The sequence below is a fragment of the Chenopodium quinoa genome, unplaced genomic scaffold, assembly GCF_001683475.1.
Source record: "Chenopodium quinoa cultivar QQ74 unplaced genomic scaffold, ASM168347v1, whole genome shotgun sequence".
In the NCBI taxonomy this organism is placed as follows: Eukaryota; Viridiplantae; Streptophyta; class Magnoliopsida; order Caryophyllales; family Amaranthaceae; genus Chenopodium; species Chenopodium quinoa.
The window spans coordinates 1,632,966-1,652,965 of NW_018744062.1; the positions used below are offsets into that span (position 1 = coordinate 1,632,966).

General features: G+C 35.7%; 4 protein-coding genes and 1 non-coding gene across 7 annotated transcripts; 3 read left to right on the forward strand and 2 right to left on the reverse strand.

Moving 5' to 3' along the window:
• Nucleotides 1-521: 521 nt before the first annotated feature.
• Nucleotides 522-3,116, reverse strand: LOC110690797. The gene is made up of 2 exons (XM_021867685.1): nt 2,967-3,116; nt 522-2,923 (listed from the first exon to the last, which is right to left on the reverse strand). The coding sequence occupies exons 1-2, from the start codon at nt 3,114-3,116 to the stop codon at nt 1,979-1,981; spliced, it is 1,095 nt and encodes a 364-aa protein (XP_021723377.1). The 3' UTR covers nt 522-1,978.
• Nucleotides 3,117-8,125: 5,009 nt separating this feature from the next.
• Nucleotides 8,126-12,062, forward strand: LOC110690729 (serine/threonine-protein kinase AtPK1/AtPK6-like). Its single transcript, XM_021867608.1, has 7 exons — nt 8,126-8,589; nt 9,329-10,259; nt 10,444-10,526; nt 10,608-10,728; nt 10,808-10,981; nt 11,360-11,467; nt 11,557-12,062. The coding sequence occupies exons 2-7, from the start codon at nt 9,594-9,596 to the stop codon at nt 11,869-11,871; spliced, it is 1,467 nt and encodes a 488-aa protein (XP_021723300.1). The 5' UTR covers nt 8,126-8,589; nt 9,329-9,593; the 3' UTR covers nt 11,872-12,062.
• Nucleotides 12,063-12,313: 251 nt separating this feature from the next.
• LOC110690727 (serine/threonine-protein kinase STN8, chloroplastic-like) lies at nt 12,314-15,440 on the forward strand. Of its 2 annotated transcripts, XR_002505149.1 has the most exons (5): nt 12,314-12,973; nt 13,252-13,425; nt 13,532-13,936; nt 14,211-14,609; nt 14,889-15,440. XR_002505149.1 is itself a non-coding variant. In XM_021867604.1 (4 exons), exons 1-4 carry the CDS (start codon nt 12,410-12,412, stop codon nt 14,556-14,558), a joined length of 1,491 nt encoding a protein of 496 aa, XP_021723296.1. In that variant the 5' UTR covers nt 12,314-12,409; the 3' UTR covers nt 14,559-15,440. The 2 variants fall into 2 exon arrangements, 1 of the variants encoding a protein (XP_021723296.1); XM_021867604.1 differs by having other exon boundaries at nt 14,211-15,440.
• An 82-nt stretch (nt 15,441-15,522) lies between these two features.
• On the reverse strand, nt 15,523-19,193 carry LOC110690728 (mannan endo-1,4-beta-mannosidase 6-like). Of its 2 annotated transcripts, none has more exons than XM_021867605.1 (7): nt 18,966-19,193; nt 17,579-17,621; nt 17,201-17,471; nt 16,909-17,103; nt 16,515-16,637; nt 16,218-16,429; nt 15,523-16,128 (listed from the first exon to the last, which is right to left on the reverse strand). In XM_021867605.1, exons 1-7 carry the CDS (start codon nt 19,177-19,179, stop codon nt 15,705-15,707), a joined length of 1,482 nt encoding a protein of 493 aa, XP_021723297.1. In that variant the 5' UTR covers nt 19,180-19,193; the 3' UTR covers nt 15,523-15,704. The 2 variants fall into 2 exon arrangements, with proteins under 2 accessions (XP_021723297.1, XP_021723299.1); XM_021867607.1 differs by having other exon boundaries at nt 17,579-17,692.
• Nucleotides 19,194-19,669: 476 nt separating this feature from the next.
• On the forward strand, nt 19,670-19,741 carry TRNAK-UUU. The gene has a single exon. It is a non-coding gene; the product is annotated as a tRNA-Lys (tRNA).
• The last annotated feature ends 259 nt before the right edge of the window (nt 19,742-20,000 follow it).

Here is a 20,000-nt window from a genome sequence, read left to right on the forward strand (position 1 = left end):
TTTTCCTCAACTTATGAACTAAACAAAAAGGGTAGGAGCCACGAACGTTATTCACTTTCCATTCTGTGTCGATGATATTTTTCACTTCCGAGAAACCCAAACACCAAAGTTCTAGTTGATACGGCCGATTAGAGAGGTTAATGGTTGGATCCGAGTCATAAAGGATAGTTGCATGATCAGAAACTAGTATAGGTTCGTGGACAATACGCCCATTAGGAAAATCCTCAAACCAATCCGGAGTGACATATCCCCTATCCAATCTTTCCAAAATCAAATCTGAGTTAATTCTATTATTTGTCCAAGTAAACCTTGGCCCTGAGAATGGAACATCAAAGACTTCGTTATAAAACCTCCAATCAATAAAATCATCCACTCCTCTAATTGAATTATTTCCTCCCAATTTATCTTCTAAAAATTCTAATTGGTTAAAGTCACCAATTAAAAGACATTTAGGGTAATTTTGGATAATTAAGGAAAGCTCATGCCAAACTAAAACCCTATCTTCAAGAGACGGAGCACCATAAACAAAAGCTATATGCTTAATTTCATCATTAGGGTCAACAATCTTACAAAGGATGATTTTGTAGAGGAGAAAACACAAGTCACCGTAGAACTAGACCAAACAAAAACCATAAGCCCTCCCCTAGAACCTAAAGCATCAACTCCAAAAGAGGTAGTAGGGGAGAATAAATCAAGTAAAGGTCTAGCTACATCAACATCTACTTTAGTTTCCGATAAAAATAAAAACATAGGTTTTTTTGAAATAACAAGCCACACAAGATAAGGACGTGTAGGGGCGTGTGGATCATTGAGACCCCTACAATTCCAAGAAATACACTTCATAAAACCATCGGGTGCTGAACCGATGCAGCGACCTCATCATTCGGGATTGACTCGGGGCAAATTAATTGTTGGTTAGGTTCCCAATCCATTCCTACAGCAGCATTCATTCTATTAGCAACAAAAGGAGCAATTCTCAGTTTTTTCATATTATTTGAGCCTGTTGAGTCCAGAGAAGAAGGAGATGGCGATTTGCGCTTTCTAGCTCGATCCATGATGTCGGCATCCACCTGCAAACCCCATTGACGCGCCATATCATCATCAGAAATAGCCTTAGATTTAAAAACTTGCTGCCCAGAAGCATTCCTTCGCCATAAAGCGAAAGCTCCTTTGTCCGACCACCTGTTAAGAGTTTTCAGGCGGTTTTTTTCACCCCATCTGAGATCCGAGAAGCTTTCTCTGAAATTATAGCCTCCCTCGGATTGGGTATAACGCCCAATTGCAATTGATTTCTCAGAATCAGAGCTGATAACATGAATTTCCTTCGAGAGCTGTGTTGGAGAGTTGAAGAGAGCGTCGACATTGATAGCAGCCACCGGCAACACCGGCGAATTTGGGGGGTCAAACTCAGTCAGAGGTAAGTTAGGAAGCCCACCACCAAACGTTGAAGGAGAAAAAGGAAGAAAAGGGGGTTGCGAAGCTCGTTACCATGGATGAACACGAGACCCCGATAGCCGCAAAGATCGGGCTAATTGTTTCCCTGCTTGAATAAAACAGTTAGCAACATTTGTAATTTCATTTTCAGGAGGAGAAATAAGAGTGACAGTAGGTTCTGGCATCAAATTTAAGAGTTGCAAAGAGGGTTGAGGTAAACTCGACGGCGGCGGAGCAGCAATGGAGAGGTTGGGCAGAGCAACCCTTCCGTCATTCCCTCGTCTTCGATAAAAGAGAGTGGGTCTTGAAGATGATTCTCCAACTTCGAAATTCGAAGTTATAGGAGGCATGAGAGTGGATCTGTTCACCAGATTAGCAGAAGACAGAAGAGGAGGTAAACTCGTAGCAGAGCTGTGATTCAAATTTAAAGAGAGGTCTGGTGGTTGGTCCACCACACGAGGGCAATCACCTGAAGAAATATGCACAGCAGCAGATAGCAAATTTACAGAAGAAACATGAGTAGAGAAAGATTGTACCACACGAGTTAATTCATTAGAAAACCGAGGAGAATCCCTATCATTTGATCGATCAGCAGGGTAAAATTGAGCATACGGGTCTCTGCCCAGCCCCAACCGCGTACCTGGAAGAGACACCGCTCTGTTAGCAGCCCCACCGCCGAGTCAGAAAGATTGTCAGAGCTTGTGTAATATCCAGCCGAGCCTCCACTACCTCCTGAGTTGTCACTTGAATCCTCAGAATCAGAACCACCATCGCCGCTTAGATTGCGATCTTCCATGGGAACATCTTCCGGTTCCTCAGGTCGAACCAAATTGGCTTCAGGATTTCTGTACCTCTCCCTAATAGGAAGGCCTCGAATGAGATTAGAGTAATAAGTGGAGTTACGAGGGCCATATAATACCCTCATACCCTGTCTTTCAATAGCAGCAACACGGCTTTTCAGCCTCCGTGCTGCCACTTCCTCTGTAATACGACACTTTGTCTCCGAATGTCCTGCAAAACCACAGTTTGTACAAAAACGGAAAATACCCTCATAACGAAAGTGAACCCAGATAATCCGGTCACCTTCTAGAGGAACAAAACAGCCAGGAATAAGAGGTTGAGAAAGATCAATCACCATCTTAACACGCATATCAGCAGAAGGAGGTAATCCCTCACCCTTGAATTCAAATTCTTGAATATAACCAACATGAGAGAGAATTTGAGTAGCCCATTCACGGGTTAAATAAAGAAAAGGAAGACCATGAATCCTTACCCACAGAGAAGTAGAGTTAAAATTAATGAGTTGAGGGCTGAAGGAACGATGGTACCTCCTGAGATTGATAATTCTTCCATTGAAAATAGCAGATTGAACACGAATAATTCCTGCAAGATCTGAAATATTGTAGCATTCAAAAAGATAAAGAAAAAAAAAAAAAAACACCAGAGTTATGCACCTTAATGAAGCCCCTCCTCCTCCACTTTTGATTAACTATATGTTGGATATAAGCAGCAGGAGGGGGATTAGCACCAACAAATCTTCCAATAGCACACTGATTGTAGTTGATAGGCCCTATAAAAGAAAAATTAGGTGGTGGTTTAGCAACACCACCCATTCGAAGAGATTTGTTTGAGCGAGATTCATCCCTGTGATTAGGGTGTCTATACGGAGGGGAAGAAGCCATATAGCAGAAAAAGGAGAAGAGGAAGAGGAGCAGATTGGTGAGGAATAGCAAGAAATTGGGAGCAATTTATAAGTGTCTTGGCTAGATAAACAAATTTTCATGCAAGCCAAGTGGCAGGAAAAGGAGTTTGAATAGTTTAACTTGTTTGAATTAATGCAATGATTTGTAAAATTGCTGACAGGAGATGAGAATGGAAGAGTGAAAAATCAGATTATCTGTGATTGGTGGTACGAAGAACAAAGAGAAGGAGAAGAGTTTTGCAAATCATAAGACTGACAAGAGGGAAGAACTAGAAGGTGATTGGTTGCATGGAGTAGAAGAGAACAAAAAAGTATTCAAAATTTAATTGAAGAACAAAAAAACCCACAAGTTTAGTGGGAGAAGCTCTCAGCTAGAGAGAGAAAGGATTACATTTTTTCTTTGAGCTCTTTGATATATTATTTTTTTAAGGTGAAGATAATAGGGCCAAAGTTCGAACTCGTTTGGAGTATTGTGTGTATGTGTCTAGGTGATGAATTATTTAGTATTAATTAATTTAATTATGATTTAAATATAACGGTTAATAAGAGAGTGAGAGATAGCTTAAGTGGTTAGAATTTCCCCCTCGATTTTAGGAAATCCTAGGATATATTCTCACCCTTACCTTTGTGGCCCTCTAAACAACAACAAAAAATATTACCGTCAATAAATAAATCACATAATACTTTCATAGTTTGGATTCAAATTAGATAATTTCAATTAAAAGCCATGCTAGGTCTTCTTTTGGTACACTATTAGTTTAGTTCCCGTGTGATGCACGGTTTTTAAACAAACACATTTTGAGATTAGTTTTTTTTTTTTTTTTGAGATTAGTTTATTATACGGAGAAAGAAAGTTTTCTACTCCATAATTTTTTTTGTATACGTGAAAAGTATTTTCTACGCTAGGATATTACTTGCGCAATACAAAAAAAAAACAAATCGCAATGAACACTTTTGAACATTGAAATATTAACATAAAAAAAAAAGGACTCGGTAGGGACAAAACTAGGATAGAACATATGAAAGGTTTATTAGATTAAAAAAAACAAAGGTAAAAGTTAAAAATAAAATAATGACATCATCATAGCAAATTGGCGGGAAAAAAATTAATATGAGAGTGACATGTGTATAATTTGGGGAAGGAATGATGTCAGCAATATTGTGTTTTAATATTATTTAATAGATTTTATCGGCTTCCTTGTACCGGAAAAATATGCTCTTATATACTAGAAAGTATTTATTACCATGCAACATTCAAATAAACATTCAAAATGAGTAAAACCTAACTAATGTAAAGTGTACATATACATTTTGACTTCTAACATCCAACGACTTATTATAACAATTATCATTATGGACAAGTAATGCTAACAATTAACTAAATCTGATCAATTCCAACAATTAATTCTATCAATTTGCCAAACAAATTATTCAACAACCAACAAATGACAAGCATCAACTTTTGCCAAACAACTAAACAAGCCATGCAATCATACTAGTACTCCGTAGAACACAGTGGGATTTATAAGGGTTTTATATATTATTTACTTGATTAATTATACTAGTAAATAAAACGCATAGTGTGTATACAACGTCAAAATTTAGTCAAATTGATTAATTGAATCAGATCAGATAAGGGCCTAACATCGTTTTAAATGTAATTGAACATATACCTGAATTTTTCATAAATTATTTTAGTTGTAAATTGAACTTTGATTTGGATATTCTTTATCAATGTTATCAACAATTATTTGAACTTATTCTTCCAAAATTTAAAACTAAAATGCATTCAGAAATAAATGAAAACTGGTTTTTTGGCCCAAACAATGCCTCCGGTCATTCATTATATGTATATTATAAATGAGGTTTTATAATAATATTACGTGATAAAATACAAATATAGATAAAATTAGTTGCATTTACTTCAGTACTCGTACGATTAAAATATATTTTTTCAATCATTATTGAGCATCAAAATATATTATCCAATATCTAGTATTTAAAATTATAAATTTGCTTCGTTAAACTTCAAGTCTATGAATATGATTAACTCTTTTTAACAACTATAGATATGAGAATATGAGATGTGTCATTAGAGTAGTGGTTGAAATAAAAGTATAATAAGCATGAGGTCATAAGTTTAAATATTAACTAGCCTTCTGTCTCGTGCAATGCACGACTTGTTCATAGAAAATTGCATTGAGAAATGAGTGAGAAAATACCAATAAATAATTATGAATGTAATATGTAACTGAAAACATAATTAAAGAAATAAAAATTTTGGGACTTTAATTTAAAATGAGACTTAATAGAAAGAAGATGGAGGGACTAAAATCAATAAGAGAAAATAAAAAGGTTGAATTAAAGAGGGGAGATGAAGATAAAGTGTTTAGAGTTAAGAAGAATTGTATAATTAAAAATAAAAAATATAAAACGACATGTGGGACATTGAGTTGAAGAAGATGATAGGAAAGTGTAATAGAATGATGACATATGTCTTTTTTGGTTTGTTTTTTTAAATACTAAGTGTAGATGCTAACAATTCATTATAAATTTATCTTAGTAAATTTAAATATAGTGGCAAAAATTAAGAAAATTTGATAATATATGTTGAATTCAACCTAATAACAACAAAATTAATGACATTTATCATTGTACATTGGTAGTTAAAACTTAAAATGGTCAAATTTAGAATTTAGCAGTGTAAAAAGTCAAAATGATACGTTTATTAAGAAAAAAGAGGTAGTGTAGATTAGTACTCCCTCCGTTTCAATTTGTTAGTCCCATATACCATTTTAGCCGTTTCAAAAAGATCTACCCATATTGAATGTATTCTACTTTTAACTTAGTTTTTATTTCTTATTTTATACATAATAAATTTTGATTGCTTAGATTAATTGATTGTGAATTAATGAAATGACTCTAAGTAAAGAAATTACTCCCATGATTTATGCAATTATTATAGCTAATGCTTTCCTAAAAAAATATTAAATAAGGCAAAACTATTTGTGAATTGTTTTTACTATAATGCTAGATTCCAAATATTCTTATTTTCTTATTTTATGTGATTGATTCCATATGCGACTATCATATTAAAACAGAGGGAGTATTAAGCTTGTATAAATGATTCCACGATATTAAATGAATAGAGGTGAAATAGGCTTAAGCTTATATAAAATGATGGGATAAATTTCCCCAAGTGATCTTTTATGTAATTTATTTCACTTTCCAAGTGTTCTTAACAAATTCTAAAGAGAAAGTACACATACAAAAGTTAACTAGAGAATTTTCTCTCTATTTATCCTTAATATTTTCTTTAAGTACACAATTATCTTCTCTCTATTTCTTAACCCGTTTTGTTTGAGTATCTTTCTTTTTTTTTTTTCTTCTTCTTTGTGCTTATATTATTCCCTTTTGGGAGATCCCTTTTAGATTTCTCCATTATTCAAATACATATAGTAGTATAAATTCTCACTTGCACTACTTGCTTTACCTTTCTCTCCAATAACCCCATTTGTAAAATTTGTGTTTTAGGTGAAAAACAACGTGGACCTGAAAAGTTATTTGTCAGTGGGCTAAAGACGAGATCGGTTTGAGGGATGATTGGGCCGAATGTTTCATGTAACAAAGCACATAAATTGGACTTGGATATTTTGGTAAGGAATGCCCCTCCGATACGAAAGTCAATACAATTAACATGAGAGAAATATAAATGCTATGCAAGAGAATTTTAAAAAATGCTTGAGGCTTGAATTGAATACCTTTACTTGGGTGAATAGAGGAGTACTAGTTTAGTCCCATGCGTAGCACGGATTAAGTAGTTATTATTTGTTTAAATAGTTGTCAATTTTATATTCGAAAAAAGTGTGATCATAATCTCATTAATAATTTTGAAAGAAGTACTGTATTTAATTAGTTTTGGAATATAGAAGGGAAAAAAAAAAGGATGATGTCAAAAATAGTTAAAACAGGAAAATGTGTCCCTTAATGATGTCAGCATGTTTTATTTTAGTAATAGTTAATAGATTTATACTTTAGATGGACAAATGGACCCTTAAGACATATATGGGCTTGGGCCTCTACTAATTTGGCATGGACTTTGACATTTGGTGGGTTGAACCCTTTGGCATTGGGCCATTTGATGACCGGCCCAAATAAGTTATTTGGACCTAAACAAAGTGTAACCCTATATACAACACTTTTACTTCATTTCTTAAAATAATGCAATCAAAGCTAAGGACTGAAGGTTAGAGACTTAAAATAGGTCTATACAGAACCTTACATCATCTCATGGAGAATAATGAAGCAGGCTCCAATTTTATATTATTATATTATTATTATTATTATTATTATTATTATTATTATTATTATTATTATTATTATTATTATTATTATTATTATTATAACAACCATTTTGTGTACGGATAGCTACACTATGTGGTCAGACAAAGTAATCCCTATAATATTGATTAGTAATTCTTGTAATACCTACCGAGTAACCGCTAACGTTGACAGTGTAACCTCTATAACAATGACGAAATAACCCTTATAACACTGACCAAGCAACTCTTATAACACTGAAGATTCAATCCCTATAATAATTGGCCACATGGTGTGCCTAACTGCCTATTGACCAGTGACATTTAAAAGTTTGAAAAATTATAGTAAAAATTGACCGCAACACCCTGAATTATGACTAAGGTGCACTGAGTACCTTGAACTTTGTGTGGTAGCCTAAACACCACCGACTATGGTGTTAGGTGCGACATGTGCTTTAAAAGAAAAACTATAGCCATTTATTTCATCGGAGGGACCGAGGGAGTAAATCCGCGTGTGCTAAGTGGATGAGAAATGTTCACCATTTCCTTAAACTGTTACAGAGAGTGAAGATTCACTTCCTTCGGTGAAAATAAGTGGGTATAATTTTTCATTTAAGGCACGTGACACACGTAATACTATAGTTGGTGGTGTTTTGGCGACTACGCAAAATTTAGAATGTTTAGTGCACTTAAGTCATATTTTAGGGTGTTGCACTCAATTTTGCCAAAATTAATTTAAAGAAAGTAAAGGAAAAAAAAAAAGAAATGCATGGCTAAGTAACGTTAGCAAGCAATGAGAAAGCATATTCTAAAATTTGGCATTAAAAGAGAGGCCATAAAAGCATATTCTATAATTTTGAGAATTCATAATAAGTGGCTCACCATCCACTAGAATGTCAATCACGTGTTACAAATCAAAAAGCGTCAAACGTATGAAAGCGTAGTTAGTTAATTAATTAATTTAAGATCTCAAAAAATAAATAAATAAATAAATAAATAAATAAATAAATAAAAATAATTTAGAAAGAAATATAAAGACGAGTTGACAGGAAACGAAGTTAGAAGGATACGCCACAAATCTGTTCCGATTCATCGCATTTCCGTTTCTCTCTCCTCGCACACCCTTCTTCTCAGGTGATCCTCTCATCTTTTATTCTTTTGAATTTTGTTTAATTTGCTAATTTTTATTTAAGAATGTGCTACTATATTTTTGTTCTCTTTGTTGATTTCAACCTGCATTAAAGGTTGGTTTTTTTTTTTCTTTTTCTTTTTTGGTGGGTTTGTTCTTTCTTTACTGTAATTGAGAAGAAATCTGTTTGAATTTCTGTTTTATAATTATGAATTATTGTTGTTTTGTTGAAATTATGAGTTGGGTTTCATGAAATGCTACTTGGGCACCTTAGATCTGTTTCTTACTTGTTAAATTGAATGCTGTTTTAGGATTTGCTGAATTAGGGTTTGTAGACATTTTCTTGGTGTTGGTGTCTTTGTTTTGAGCTCTAATTTGTGTTAGAACACAGATTGATAAAAAATTAAAGGAAAAAAGAGTGAGCTCTAATTTGATTGCATATCAGTGATTGAGAACCAGGGATTTTCAAATGAAACTGTATCATCTTTTTGTTGGTTGTAATTTGGGTTCAGGGTTAAATTATACTCAGATTGTTTGAATTACGAGTGCTTGCTTGGATATTTGCTGCTTTGCACCTTTTTCAATGCTATAAAACCATGGTATATGAAGTTTTGCAAATTGTTCACAAGTCACAAGTGTTGAGAATAATTCTCGTTCCTTTTGTTGTAGTCTTTACTTTTGGCGCACCCAATCATTTTGCGACAGTTCTTTCCACTTACATGTTATCTATTAATTGTATTGCAGATTTGGTACCTGTACTTCATGAATTCGAGAACATCTGTGACATCCGTGGTTTCCTGCATTCCGGGAAACAAGAACAGTTTCTTTCTCTGGATTTTGGTATCTCTACTGGCTAAGTTTTTGGGAGATCTTATTGTTTACGTGAACTTCCTTCTTGTCCAGGCCATTGACAGGAGTCCATCAGCATTACGCCTATTGTCTATTGTTCCTTAGTTGTGTGTGGACTTGACCATCTGCATCACTTATCCTTGTCTTGTAATTTGACAGCATGGTTTCTTCTCAGTTCTCTGCTTTGAGTGAGAGCCACAAATCCTTTCGGAGCCAGTTTCTGCGTCCTGTTAACCCTCCAAATGCTGTTCCTGCCGATGATGATGAGTTTGATTTTTCTGATGTTTTTGGTCCTCTACCAGGGCAGTTTCCTGTTGAAGTGAATGAAGGGGATTTAGAAACTACAGGTGCTGATGTGAGTGAACTTGTATATGATGACCCAGTTGTTGTGTACAGGCGATCACATTCTCTTGTTGGCCCTACTGCTTGCATTAGTCAGTCATTGAAGCTCAGTAAGCTCTGTCTTGAGACTGAGGAAGCAGATGACTTATTGGAGTGTGTGAATGGAAAAACTATTGATGAAGTTTCAGAAATCTCTACAGACGATGATGCAAAGCCTTTGGACTCCTTGAATGATGATCTATTATTGACAAAGGACCAGAAAGTTGGCCTTGATGATTTTGAGATAATGAAAGTGGTCGGGCAAGGTGCATTTGGTAAGGTATACCAGGTGCTCAAGAAGGGTACTTCTGAAATATATGCAATGAAGGTCATGCGAAAGGATAAGATAATGGAAAAGAACCATGCTGAGTATATGAAAGCAGAGAGGGACATTTTGACAAAGATTGGTCATCCTTTCATTGTCCAGCTCAGATACTCATTTCAAGTAATTCCAATCTTGTTATGTGTTTTTTACAGTGCCTTCTAGTCCTTATATTTTTTTTATTCATCCAATGGAAATTTAGGAGTGTTCAATTTTTTTAAGAAAATAGAGGTGGTTGTTATTTGATGTAACATTGTAGATTTAATTAATGTTATACTTACTTAGCCTTTCTTTTGCTTGCCTGCAGACCAAATACAGACTGTACCTAGTGCTGGATTTTATAAATGGGGGACACCTTTTCTTTCAGCTTGAGAAACATGGTCTTTTCAGGTGTGTACCTCTTTTAGATCCTGTTTGTTGATAGCTGGCACTGTTCTGTGCAAAATCAATTAAACAATGTTATGCTTTCAGGGAAGATCTAGCCCGTATCTACGCTGCCGAAATTGTCTCTGCAGTTTCTCATCTCCATGTGAACGGCATAATGCACAGAGATCTGAAGCCTGAAAATATCCTACTTGATGCAGATGGCCATGTATATCTCTTACTGCTTCTCTGTAACATAACATGGTTGCTGATTTTCAAGCTGTGTTGACTTTATCTTTATGTTGCAGGTTGTGTTAACTGATTTTGGTCTTGCTAAAGAAATGGAAGAGAATGGGAGGTCGAACTCTTTGTGTGGGACAGTGGAGTATATGGCACCTGAAATTGTTCTTGGGAAGGGCCATGACAAGGCTGCAGACTGGTGGAGTGTAGGTGTCTTGATCTTTGAGATGCTTACTGGTCAGGTATAGCTGTGAGACTCATGAATGTATTAATGCATAGTTATGTATGTTCGTCCTGCATTTAGTGAAATAGATGCAACTTTGGAATCTAAATTATAAAATCATCCAGTTCTAAAATGCTCTATGAGAAGCAATTCAGATATATTGTATCAAATCCGTGATGAATAGAACTTTAAGGAGCTTAGACTATTTTGTGAAGGTGGTTATACTGCTCTCAGCATCTTTAGCTTGAGTGTTCAGAAACCACAATTGAATAGTTGGTTATACTGCTATTAGCATCTTTATGCAATTGCAACCTGATTTTTAGTAATGCTGTGACCCTTTTAGCCCACATTTGAAATCTATTACCCGAGTCTTATAAGATGACTGTTGGTCGTGCAGCCTCCTTTCTTTGGTGGTAACAGGGACAAGATCCAGAAGAAGATTATAAAAGATAAGATCAAGCTACCAGCTTTCTTAACTAGTGAAGCGCATTCTCTGTTAAAAGGGGTAATATATTTTTATATTGTCCTGAACTTATTTACTGGGTGCTTTCTATATGCTGAAGAAGGTTCTGAATGAGCATCTTTGTTCCACAGCTTTTGCAAAAAGATCCAACCAAACGTCTAGGCAATGGAGTAACAGCAAGCGAGGAAGTGAAGCTCCATAAGTGGTTTAAGCCAATTAACTGGAAGAAACTAGAAGCAAAGCAACTTCCACCAAGCTTCCGCCCAGAAGTTGATGGAAAACTCTGTACTGCTAACTTCGAAAAATGCTGGACTGACATGCCTGTTGTAATTTCTCCTGCCGCAAGTCCCAATGGCAATGGGATTCTACTCTTCAAGGACTTTACATACGTGAGACCAGCTGCAAGTTTCCTTCAGAGGATGAGTCCCCTGAACGAGCGTGCTTGACTTCAGCTCCCTACTTTTATATGTCTAAATTTCCATGGAGATGTTCTATGTATGAATCAATTTGACTATGTAAGCCCTTTGGGTAGTTTCTTCTCCAATGTTTAATTGTATTCAAAGCAAACTTTCCATCATGACTGATGGTTTCCAAAGTTTTATGTGAGACTTAATCCAAATTTAAGGTTGTGCAATCATTAATGTGTGCCTCTATATGTACTATTAGGATGTTTTTTGTTGTTACCATGATAAACATCAGAGATATAGACAGACCAACAGGAACAGTTGAAAGTTGAAACAAATTCTGGGCCCTTTTTTCACCAAGGGTCAAGAAAGGTTATAATGGTCCTAATCAGAAGATGCCATCAGCAGTTTTGCTATCTTCAGACTTTGAGGAATTTGCTGTTTTATCTTTCTCCACATGTAACTATTTAAATGTATAATATAGGGACTGACACGTGGCAAAAGATCATCCACTGCTGACAGTTCTATTGTGCATCTCAGTTTACCACCCAAACATCATCAAGCTCTTCTTTGGAAACCTATGGCTTCTGCTTTGCTTTCTCCAGCTACAAGTGCACATCCTAAGTCCCTTTCTCTCTCCTTCACTAAACCCATCAAGCAAAACCATTTCTTTTCCTTCATCAACCGACCGAAAAGAATCAATGTCAAGTGCAATGCATTTTCAGATAATATAATAGATGGGTTGGCAGATACAGTTGCTGCTTTACCGGTTATTGGTTCTAGTTTTGTAGAAATACAGGAGATTGCTGATACATTACCGGAATCTGAAAGGTGGGGAATCGCGGTGTTTGCTGGTTTGGCTTGGATATACCTGACTGCAAGGCCTGGAGTGCTTATTGGAGCCATTGATGCATACATTCTAGCTCCTTTGCAAGTGGGTTTTGATACCTTGACAGGCAGAAGGACACTAAAGAGGTCGGATTTTCTGATTACTGATAAGATAGGTGAGGGTTCCTTTGGTGTGGTCTATTCTGGGGTAGTTCTGCCAAAGAACGTAAATGTGGGAGAAAATGTGTCCAAGAGGAGCATGGCAAAAGTTCTTGAATCTGACAAGAGATTCAAGGAAAAGGTTATATTAAAGCAGGTAAGTTTATACTCTCCCTTTTGTTATCAAGTTATCAGCATTTGTGGAACTGGTTAGCTATATGGTTTTGGACTTGAAAGTTGGTTAGTCAATTTGGCTTTGAGTAGTAAATTACAATCATCTCTTCAAACTTGATCAAGCTTTTGGCTTTTCTCATCTAGATTGTTACAGCTTTATTCAAATGATGGTGCATAGCGAAAACTATTGTTTGTCATCAGCATCAATATTGTGAATTAGGTTGTTAGATATTTATTTTCTTTATACCATTCATCTGTTAGGTAAAGCTTGGAGTTAAAGGGGCCAAAGAATGTGGTGATTTTGAGGAGTGGTTTAATTACAGGTTATCAAGAGCTGCTCCAGAAACCTGTGCTGATTTTCTTGGAAGCTTTATAGCTGACAAAACAAACTCACAGTATACAAAAGGTGGAAAGTGCCTTGTTTGGAAATATGAGGTATCCCATCCCCCACACACATAGAAAAGAAATAAAAAAAAGGAAAAGTTTTATTTGCAGGAGTTGCTTTTACAAATTAGCTAAGATAACAATACTCTCTACACAGGGAGATCTAGACCTTGCAGATTACATGAAAGACCGTAACTTTCCTGTGAATTTAGAGAATATCATGTTTGGTCGAGCATTAGAAGGAATGGATTCTCTTGAGCGCAATGCATTGATCATCAAGCAAATAATGAGACAGATAATCGCTTCTTTGAAGAAAATTCATGACACTGGCATTGTTCATCGGGATGTAAAGCCAGCAAACTTAGTAGTGACCAAGAAAGGACAGATCAAGCTCATAGATTTTGGTGCAGCAGCTGATCTTCGTATTGGTAAGAACTATGTCCCAGATCGGGGTCTGCTGGACCCTGACTATTGCCCTCCTGAACTGTATGTACTCCCAGAGGAAACCCCAAGGCCGCCTCCAGAGCCTATTGCTGCATTACTTTCTCCAATCCTATGGCAGGTATTCAACATCTCCTCTAATATATGTTTTTCCCTGCAAAATTAAGCTCAACTGAGAGGTTAATTAGTTTACATTAGGACTAATACATTCAGAAAATCAGAAGTTCTGACCATTATTTATCATGTGAAATGAAATATATCAAAATTGGTCAGAATGATGGCTCCAAGATTATATTTTATCCTACTTCCATTTGCTGTAATTGTCATAATTCTCCTCAAGCTTTTGATTTTTCATCTATAGTGTAATGTTGATATCGGCCACATGTGATTTGCAGCTCAATAGCCCTGATCTATTTGATATGTATTCAGCTGGGATAGTTCTTCTGCAAATGGCTGTACCATCTCTGAGGTCCACAGCAGGCTTAAAAAACTTTAACAATGAATTGAAGTCTGTAGGATATGATTTAAACCGCTGGAGGGAGCGCACTCGAAGTAGGCCTGATCTAAGGATATTAGATCTGGACAGGGGAAGAGGATGGGACCTTGTAACAAAGCTTATCTCAGAGGGGGGATCCTTTAGACGAGGTCGTTTATCAGCCGCTGCTGCTCTTAGACATCCTTATTTCTTGCTTGGTGGTGATCAAGCAGCTGCAGTTCTCTCTAGATTGAGCTTGACCAGATAGTAATCCTTCAGGATCTTGTGCACCTGTTTTCTCAAGGCTCTTTTCATTTTTGTAAGTATCATCAGTAATATCCTCCCACCTATTTCATTGCAACTTTTTCCAATATGAATATACAAATAACAAACAGAGCTTTTGTTGAGAGTTTACACACACTTGTTTCACAGAAATTTCTTCCCTGAATTCGTGTTAACTTTTAAAACACATCAGAAGAAAAACCTTTCTTTCGTTCACTGGTCTTGAGTTTTGAAGAACAATGAATTAACTAATTACTTTTTAATGTTACCTCAAAGATGGTAGATAAAAAGAGGTTGGTTATGTCAATTTTCTCAGATCAGCTAGATTCTGATCGTGCATAAGGATGCTCGTCTTTTCCTTGCTATATACAACAGGAGGCATGTGTAATTCTGAAAACTTCCTTCGAATATCAATACATTTTTCTTTCCCTCAATGGAATACATAAACATCTATAGTTGTTGATTGTCAAGGAAAATCAAATGAGTGACTTCCTTTTTATCCAGAAGCTCTGTATGTACTCAGGCAAGTCTTTTCCTTGCTAAATTTTTGAATTGTAATTGAGCAAGTACTAAAAGCTTTATCTTTTGCTCTTATATTAACCTGCCAAAAGCAGCTAATAATGAAAAGGGAGTTGCATTCTATTGTCTAATTGACCCAAATAGTAAATTTTGCTAAAGGTTATTCTCATGCTCACTTTGATTGTACTTTTAGCAATTTACACTCATCCAGAAGTTTGCAGAGACATTGTCATTTTGTCAAGTGACTTTTGATACTCTATGGTTTTGTTATTAGTGATTGACCTCAATTTTTTTTTTTTTTGATGTTAATTTCCTAATATAATACTTTTTAAGTATAGTTTAGGATTTTATGATAAATAAGATAGTCAATTGTTGTTATTAATGTATAGTTAATACATTATGTTTCTTACTTCTTGATACTTACATAATCCTTATATAACTTCTGTATTATGTTGCAATTTTTTAACCTGCAAGTGTATTGTGTATACAATATACATGTGCCTTTTAAAAGGCCATCCTGTTCACAGTGCATACAAGAAGAAGCCATAATCACTTAATTAGTATTTGATAATTTTTGTCTCCTAATAAGCTTGCACAGCCTTACACAGCACCATTAAAGTACTGCCGGATCTAGGCCAAGCAGCCTCTTCTTGCAACCCCAGCGACAGTTCCAAGAACATATTGAGCTAATGAGCTCTAGCCGTGCAGAATTAAGAGCAATCATGTCTGCTAAAGATTGAGATTTGGTCAGAACAATTGCATATCCATCATCCATGTAATCGGTGCCCTCAGGAAAGAGCTGCCACAGAAGGCTTCCAGCTCCACTTCCACCTTTTTTAGCTGAATTCACCAAAGTTTTATACACTGTGTTATAAATTGTGTCCCTGAAAGAAGAGTTGTACCCAGGATCTTTCACAGAGACACCAAATTCTGCAAACACAACAGGCATCCCGATTGACTTCTCTGCATCTTCTATGTGGGCTTGCAACCATGACTGATAGAACTGGAGATGTGCATCGGTTATTGTAGGTGATATCCTAAGTCAAAAAATTTGTTTCCATCAGTAAAATATAAACAGAAAACTATGTGATACGATGAGCAAAATAACAGGTGTAATGCTACTTACCAAGAATCTGCATATATATGAACAGATGCAAAATCAACACCTAAAACCTGATGGTTCCTCACAAAGTCAGTTCCCACTTGTGTGGCGTATGTATTTGGATTAAACTGAGCCCGCTCAGGGGTCGAGGTACCATAAAATCCTTCCATCCCTATCTCAAGCAAGTGTTTTGGATCAATACTTTTCACATAGGCAGCCATCTCTTGTATCCAAGCCTGTGAACATATGGAAAATGTCTTTAACATTCACTTAAAGAGATGAAAAAGGTTAGGGCACTGGAAATCGGTGAATCAGACGAACCTGTAGTTTATCGCCAGAGGGGTCAGAAGTGCAGCGAGGCTCATTCATCAGCTCCCAAGCAAAAATGGTTGGGTCATCTTTGTATGTGACATTGGTAAAGGTATTGACTCTGCTTAGCACCATCTATAAATCAAGTTACAGTAAAGAAAGTATGACATCAGACGAAAGTATTTGTGCTTTTTATAAACATGTTACTTAGACTCTTCATTCAACTCGAGTATTCGTGTTAGATCCTTGAGAATTGGACATGGGTATGGACCCTTAACACTTTTTTTTGAATAAGCGGAAATATTTTCATGAATTAGCTTGGTCTGAGTAGACACATACCAGTATCTAACACCAATAACTCGGTCCAAGCCAGTAAAAGATCATATAAGATTTCTAAAGAGCTAACCTTGATATGATTTTTGTAGTAGGTCTTGAGAGTAGCATCAGAGAAGAAGTCATCTTCAGAGCTCAAATTCAAGCCAGCATCTTTTCCCCATTTAACATACTGTGGTTTGCCACCATAGTCACTCCAGTTGTTCACCAAGGATAAAATCAACCTGATATTGTACTTCTTTGCTTCACTCACAACAAAATCCAAGCCCTGTGAGAAATTCAGACGGATTTATTTGTAGTTACATTTAACAGATCTTATTATGGTTATGCATAAAATCTTGAATAGAAACAAAGAAGAAAAGGACCTTAAAAACTTCTTCATCATAGACTGAAGGGGACTTCTGAAGAGCTCGGTATTGGCCATCGTTAAAAGCCCACGTCCTGCAGACTGATAAACCAACAGAAGATGCTTGTTTGAAGACCTCGGTTACCTTTCCACGAGTAGATTGATCTGAAGCGAAGACCATAAGCCAGTAGGTGTTGAACCCATTGAAGTAGAAAGATTTACCATTAACAATGAATTGGCTCCCTTTCCTCTCCACCATTGTCCATGCATTCTCATCCAATTCAGAGAGCCTAATCACATTATTATAACAGCCATTGTTAGAAGTTGTTTCGAACATAACATACCAACAAAATCAAACAAAAGACAGTTATAAAGATCGTTAATAGTAAATGTTTACCCTGCATCAATCCCGTCATCAGGAGCAATTCCACACTGATTGTCTGCACTGATACCATGTAGCAATAATATCGCCATCAATAAAAAGATTATGAAGCCCTTAAGTTTTGTGAGGCTTGCCATGTTGTCACACCAAGCCATGTCAGAGGAATATGATCAGCTAACTTTATATAATAATGCATACAATGCAAGTGGCTTTATATTTGGTTAAACTCTTAAGGAGAAAGAGAGATATAGGGGGTTGCAGTATTCTTTGAAGCAAAGTTAGTAAAGATTTCTTTATTTCTTTTCAAGACTTTGGTTGTGCTTGCATCACACTTACTAAATTGTGCAAACACAATCGTTACTTATTTCATATCGGTTACATGCATACAAGATTTGGTGTATCAGCATTTAATCAAAACTAACTTATGGTAGGGCATCTCTTTTGGACAAGGCTACATCGCCTACATGGGCAATATGGATACATGAACACTTAATCAAAACTAACTTATCATAGATTCATAGTGCGTGTTTTGTATTAATCCGGGAACTAAAAACTAAGAAGAAGAAAGAAGAGTAATGTTAAGTGTTACCACTATTAGTTATTTCGTACCTAAGGAAAGTAATCTCTTGTTGTATCAAACTGAGGATTGAGGAAGAAAACAATTTTGCTACCATAGGATTGAAACAGGTAACAAATGAGTAGTAATGAGGGCCTGTTCACATTTACTTAATTTCAGTTCAGTTCAGCTCCAATCAGTTCAGTTCAGTTCAGTTCAACTTCAATCAGTTCAGTTCAGTTCAGCTCTTAATTTCCCTCTCACATAAAATATTCATTTCAGTTCAATTCAGTTCAGTTCAGCTCCAATCACTTCAGTTCAGCTCAGTTCAGTAAATGTGAACAGACCCTGATTATCCTTAATTGGTAACGAAAATGGTTAATTGATTTCATTTCCACTAGCACAATGCAATATGCCAAACATGCTCTTAATCAAGGAGTAGTTAAATAATTTAAACAAAATAAAAGAAAAACATACAAATCAAGATAAGAGATGATGTGTACTTTCATGTGATCCACACATTGCACACAAGCTAAGGTACCAAGTCTAAGTGACTTGGGATGAAAGGCCAAAAGATAAACAATACATTAACATTAGCTAGGCTTATAGATTGTTCCATAGCTCCTGTAACAAAGAGAGATACAAGGTAATGCAAGTGGGGTAGTGCTTGCTAATTAAGATGAAAGTTTGCTTCAAATTAAAGATAGTCCTATTCTACTTCTATTTATTCTGTAAAGACCTTACAATTCACTCTTTTAGCATTTGCAATATAAGTAATGCTTAATTGCTAATATGAGATTGGAAATGAAATTTTTACCAATATTAAAGATTATAATAAAATATTACCTGCCATAATCCAGTTGCAAAAACTGCTACTATTGATATTGATCACATTGAAACAACAGCAAATAAACTTGAAGTGGTTAAAATCTGTAATTAGATGAAAATGAAGGTAATTTGGAGTTGGTTGTTTAAAATACAGGAAGCACCAAAGCAGAATACAAAAGGTGCAGCTGGTAGTTGGCATTTGCTCTTCAAGCTTCTTTCTTTCATACAACATTAATGATAATGGTAACTCAAAAATATCCCCTTTGCATTTGTGGTCATAGATCTTTATCTTTATGTACTTTTTCATAGATGTCGGTTAACTTGCTTTCTTTAAAGAAATATTACCTCTGCTCCATATTATTTGTAACGATTAGACATTTTTTACTCACATTTTATGTCAAATCGTTGCAAATAATATGAAACGGATGAAATATATATGAGTATATTAAAGTAATCAAGTTGGTAATTTGTGTTGTTGCTCTTAATTATAACCTTCTAAACTTTGAATCAACAATGAATAATAACACAGGAGAATCTAAGATAATTCTACAGTATATAAAGTATAAATATTTTTGCAAAATTATTTAACAGAATATGGTAGTCTGGTAGACAATTTGGATGACTTTGCTGGAATCATAACTTTCCAAACAAGGAATGATATCATGTTTCCAATCTTAATACAAGTATACAAATATATTTAAGCTCAAAAGGTAAACAAAACAGCCGTCTTAGCTCAGTGGTAGAGCGCGTGGCTTTTAACCACGTGGTCGTGGGTTCGATCCCCACAGACGGCGCATTTTGAAAATCTTTTTTTATTTCAAAGTATCACCTTGTTCTAATATCGTTTAAGGTGTAGTTTAGATTTGAACTTTTTAATCAACATTGGATTGGAATTCAGACCAAGTCGAGCTACTGATAACTTCCTCGGGTTCTTGAGTAAGGATTAATAGCAGCCAGCCAATGCGCCCATCATCACACAGTGCAATGTAAACCTCAATCCCCATTTTATTGTTCAGCTTAATCTTTTAAGATTTCAAAACTAAAAGTACTAAA